Source organism: Nanorana parkeri, unplaced genomic scaffold (assembly GCF_000935625.1).
Source record: "Nanorana parkeri isolate BGI_ZX_2015 unplaced genomic scaffold, ASM93562v1 scaffold4331, whole genome shotgun sequence".
NCBI lineage: Eukaryota > Metazoa > Chordata > Amphibia > Anura > Dicroglossidae > Nanorana > Nanorana parkeri.
The window spans coordinates 7288-12638 of NW_017310594.1; the positions used below are offsets into that span (position 1 = coordinate 7288).

Consider the following 5351-nt stretch of genomic DNA (forward strand, 5'->3'; position numbering starts at 1 on the left):
CCCCCCCCATCACAGGTGGTGTCCCCCCATCACAGGGGATATCCCGGGTCTCCCTGCAATCACTTACCTGACGACAGAACCGTTCATCTTCGCAAACAAAAGTCTCAGGACCTTCTCCTTCTGCTCCCAGGTTAGATCTGCAACGTCAACTTTCCCGCTCTCTATATAAGACCTATCACACAGAGCACAGAGGTGAGCATGATGGTAACAATGGTGGGGTGAGCGTGATGGTAACAATGGTGGGGTGAGCGTGATGGTAACAATGGTGGGGTGAGCGTGATGGTAACAATGGTGGGGTGAGCTACAACTGGATTCATCATAGGAAAGAGGAATATTAGGATCATAGCAGTGGGAGAGAAAAGCTACAGGACAGTAATAGGGGGCTGGGTGTGTTATGATCATAGCAGTAGAAGACCGGGGTAGTGGGACCATAATAGAGGGCAGGTATATGAGGACCATAGTGGTAGGAGAGGGGTGTAGTGGGACCATAATGGGGGATGGGTATATGAGGACCATAGTGGTAGGAGAGGGGTGTAGTGGGACCATATTGAGGCAAGCACAGTGATATAGTAAATGGAAGGCATGGGTGAGGTGTGGTCATAATTAGACCTCGGGATGAGGTGTGGTCATAGTTGGACCTCAGGATGAGGTGTGGTCATAGTTGGACCTCAGGGCGAGGTGTGGTCATAGTTGGGCCTCAGGGCGAGGTGTGGTCATAGTTGGGCCTCAGGGTGAGGTGTGGTCATAGTTGGACCTCAGGGTGAGGTGTGGTCATAGTTGGACCTCAGAGTGAGGTGTGGTCATATTTGGACCTTAGAGTGAGGTGTGGTCATAGTTGGACCTCAGGGTGAGGTGTGGTCATAGTTGGACCTCAGGGTGAGGTGTGGTCATAGTTGGACCTCAGGGTGAGGTGTGGTCATAGTTGGGCCTCAGGGTGAGGTGTGGTCATAGTTGGACCTCAGGGTGAGGTGTGGTCATAGTTGGACCTCAGGCTGAGGTGTGGTCATAGTTGGGCCTCAGGGTGAGGTGTGGTCATAGTTGGACCTCAGGGTGAGGTGTGATCATATTTGGTGTGATTGTTACCATTTCTCGGCCTCTCGGAGATCTTGGCTGACATCGTTGGTACTGTGGTCCTTGTTATGGAAGGTTCTGATTTTAGGGTAATGCTCTGTTCCTGCCGCCGCTTGCATCATCCGGCTGTTGTATGCTGCCTGCGCCATCTTCTGATAACACATTCGGCTGGATTTGATTTCCTGCTTCACCTGCTGCAGGGCTTCCAGTAAGAAGCGTTCCACCTCTGTCCTCTCCTGTAGGATATTGTGGGCCAGCTTCTTAACCCGGCTCATCTCCCGATCCTTCATCTCCAGGAGCTTGTGGAGCTTCTGCAGCTCTGCACTTCCTGTCTGGTCTACTCCTTGTATCTGGAGCTGATTCTTCTGCATGCCGTCCTCTATCTCCAGCCTCCTCTGCTCGGCATGCTCCATTGTCCGCACAGTCCTCTGTAATTCCTGGATCTGGGCGTTTTTATGGAACACTTCCAGAACTTTTTCCTGAACCAACTTTTCATTGGTTTCCTGGGAGAAGACAAAGGAATTGTGGACGTATTGTCACATGTTAGGTTGTAAAGGGGGAGGAGCTGTTTTAGAACCATTTGTTATTTAATCTTATAATAATAATTCTCTCAGACCGGTGCTGAAAAGCCGCCTTCTCTAAAACTGTTTTATCGAGACCCTAGACCTGCTCTCCTTAAAGCAGAACTCGGGGGAAAAGTGTGTTCAACTTTAAGTGCAAGGGTTAACTGCTCGCTTTTGTCTAGCTGCCCAAATAAACATAGTAGTGCGCACGGACTTTGTACAATGTTCTTGGTGGTATTAACCTTTCAAGAAAAAAATAAAATAACCAGTAGTAGTAAATGCATCTGTCTTGCAGTTATGCAGGAGGAGGGTGACAGTGTGCAGAGACACAGGAGAGGGGAGGGTTATGGGCTGCAGAGACACAGGAGAGAGAAGAAGAGGGACATGCTGCAGAGACACAGGAGAGAGAAGAAGAGGGACATGCTGCAGAGACACAGGAGGAAGGGTGATGGGCTGCAGAGACACAGGAGAGAGAAGAAGAGCGACATGCTGCAGAGACACAGGAGGAAGGGTGATGGGCTGCAGAGACACAGGAGAGAGAAGAAGAGGGACATGCTGCAGAGTCAAAGGAGGGAGGGTGATGGGCTGCAGAGAAACAGGAGGAAGGGTGATGGGCTGCAGAGACACAGGAGGAAGGGTGATGGGCTGCAGAGACACAGGAGGGAGGGTGATGGGCGGCAGAGACACGGGAGGGAGGGTGATGGGCGGCAGAGACATGGGAGGAAGGGTGATGGGCGGCAGAGACACAGGAGATGGGGCAGGAGGAGGCATATATAATTTGTAAAACACAAGAAGCAAAGTTTACAATCAGAGGAATAAGTTATATAAAAAGCTGAATATATTCTTCTGTGGCGGAAGCAGAGACATAAAACAACCTTCTCCTGCAGAAGACGCTCCTTTTCCTCCTTCAGTTGTGTGATGGCCTTCTGCAAACTGTATGCCTCACGTACATGATAAGAGATGGCCTCTTTCAGGCGAACGTTCTCCTTGAAGATGGATCTTCCTGCATCATCCAGCTGCCTGTGAGCAAAGAATAAGGAATTGGGTCCAAGGTTCTGTTACCAGTAACATTTTGTATGAAATGATTCACCATGAGGACCAATACAGAATCAGACACTGCACAGTACACCAAGACCCTTCTTCACTGTACACCAAGGACCAACACCGTACACTAAGACCCAACATGGACTGTACACCTAGACCCAACACCAAGACCCAACATGGACTGTACACCTAGACCCAACATCATACACCAAGACCCAGCATGGACTGTACACCTAGACCCAACATCATACACCAAGACCCAGCATGGACTGTACACCTAGACCCAACACCAAGACCCAGCATGGACTGTACACCTAGACCCAACATCATACACCAAGACCCAGCATGGACTGTACACCTAGACCCAACACCATACACTAAGACCCAGCATGGGCTGTACACCTAGACTCAACACCATACACTAAGACCCAGCATGGACTGTACACCTAGACCCAACATCATACACCAAGACTCAACATGGACTGTACACCTAGACCCAACACCAAGACCCAGCATGGACTGTACACCTAGACCCAACATCATACACCAAGACCCAACACCATACACTAAGACCCAGCATGGACTGTACACCTAGACCCAACACCATACACTAAGATCCAGCATGGACTGCACACCTAGACCCAACACCATACACTAAGACCCAACATGGACTGTACACCTAGACCCAACACCATACACCAAGACCCAGCATGGACTGTACACCTGAACCCAACACCATACACTAAACACTAAAACCCAGCATGGACTGTACACCTTGACCCAACATCATACACCAAGACTCAACATGGACTGTACACCTAGACCCAACACCAAGACCCAGCATGGACTGTACACCTAGACCCGACACCATACAAAAAGACCCAGCATGGACTGTACACCTAGACCCAACACCATACACTAAAACCCAGCATGGACTGTACACCTAGACCCAACACCATACACTAAAACCCAGCATGGACTGTACACCTAGACCCAACATCATACACCAAGACTCAACATGGACTGTACACCTAGACCCAACATCATACACTAAGACCCAGCATGGACTGTACACCTAGACCCAACACCATACACTAAGACCCAGCATGGACTGTACACCTAGACCCAACACCATACACTAAGACCCAACATGGACTGTACACCTAGACCCAACACCATACACTAAGACCCAACATGGACTGTACACCTAGACCCAACACCATACACTAAGACCCAGCATGGACTGTACACCTAGACCCAACACCATACACTAAGACCCAGCATGGACTGTACACCTAGACCCAACACCATACACTAAGACCCAACATGGACTGTACACCTAGACCCAACACCATACACTAAGACCCAGCATGGACTGTACACCTAGACCCAACACCATACACTAAGACCCAACATGGACTGTACACCTAGACCCAACACCATACACTAAGACCCAACATGGACTGTACACCTAGACCCAACACCATACACTAAGACCCAGCATGGACTGTACACCTAGACCCAACACCATACACTAAGACCCAGCATGGACTGTACACCTAGACCCAACACCATACACTAAGACCCAGCATGGACTGTACACCTAGACCCAACACCATACACTAAGACCCAGCATGGACTGTACACCTAGACCCAACACCATACACTAAGACCCAACATGGACTATACACCTAGACCCAACACCATACACTAAGACCCAGCATGGACTGTACACCTAGACCCAACACCATACACGAAGATCCAGCATGGACTGTACACCTAGACCCAACACCATACACTAAGACCCAACATGGACTATACACCTAGACCCAACACCATACACTAAGACCCAGCATGGACTGTACACCTAGACCCAACACCATACACTGAGATCCAGCATGGACTGTACACCTAGACCCAACATGGACTGTACACCTAGACCCAACACCATAACGAAGATCCAGCATGGACTGTACACCTAGACCCAACACCATACACTAAAGACCCAGCATGGACTGTACACCTAGACCCAACACCATACAGTAAAGACCCAACATGGACTGTACACCTGAACCTAACACCATACAGTAAAGACCCAACATGGACTGTACACCTGAACCCAACACCATACAGTAAGACCCAGCATGGACTGTACACCTGAACCCAACACCATACAGTAAAGACCCAACATGGACTGTACACCTAGACCCAACACCATACACTAAGATCCAGCATGGACTCTACACTCAGATCCAATGCTGTAAATTAACACCCAGTATCAAAATTACACCCAGACCCCACAGGTACTGCAAAGAAGACCAACACCAAACACTAAGACCTAGCATCCATACTACACCCAGACACAAAATCAACCGCACACCGACAACCAACAATGTACGCCGAGACCCAACAACATATGCTAAGCCTTAGCATGGACTGTACAATCAGACCCAACACCAAGACCTAATATGTCTGTACACCAAAGAACAACACCGTACATTGAGGCCCATCAGTAATTGTGCACCCAGACCCAAAACCATATGCTAGGACCCAACTCTGATTGTACCTACCAGGATTACCATAATTTACACACGCATAGAACTCTGCACCAGGACTAGACACTGGCTGTAGATTCAGGCCCGAAAATGCCCCCCCCCCCCCCCCCCCCACCAA

At 49.4% G+C, this 5351-nt stretch overlaps 1 protein-coding gene across 1 annotated transcript in view; it reads right to left on the reverse strand.

Moving 5' to 3' along the window:
• The window catches only part of BBOF1 (basal body orientation factor 1), a gene marked incomplete at its 5' end in the record, with an annotated part of 10382 nt that overhangs the window by 1060 nt on the left and 3971 nt on the right, over positions 1–5351 (reverse strand). The window contains 3 exons of the mRNA XM_018575647.1: positions 68–172; positions 1084–1574; positions 2510–2654. Of these exons, the coding sequence (XP_018431149.1) occupies positions 68–172; positions 1084–1574; positions 2510–2654 (741 nt within the window). The remainder of the gene's footprint in view (positions 1–67; positions 173–1083; positions 1575–2509; positions 2655–5351) is intronic.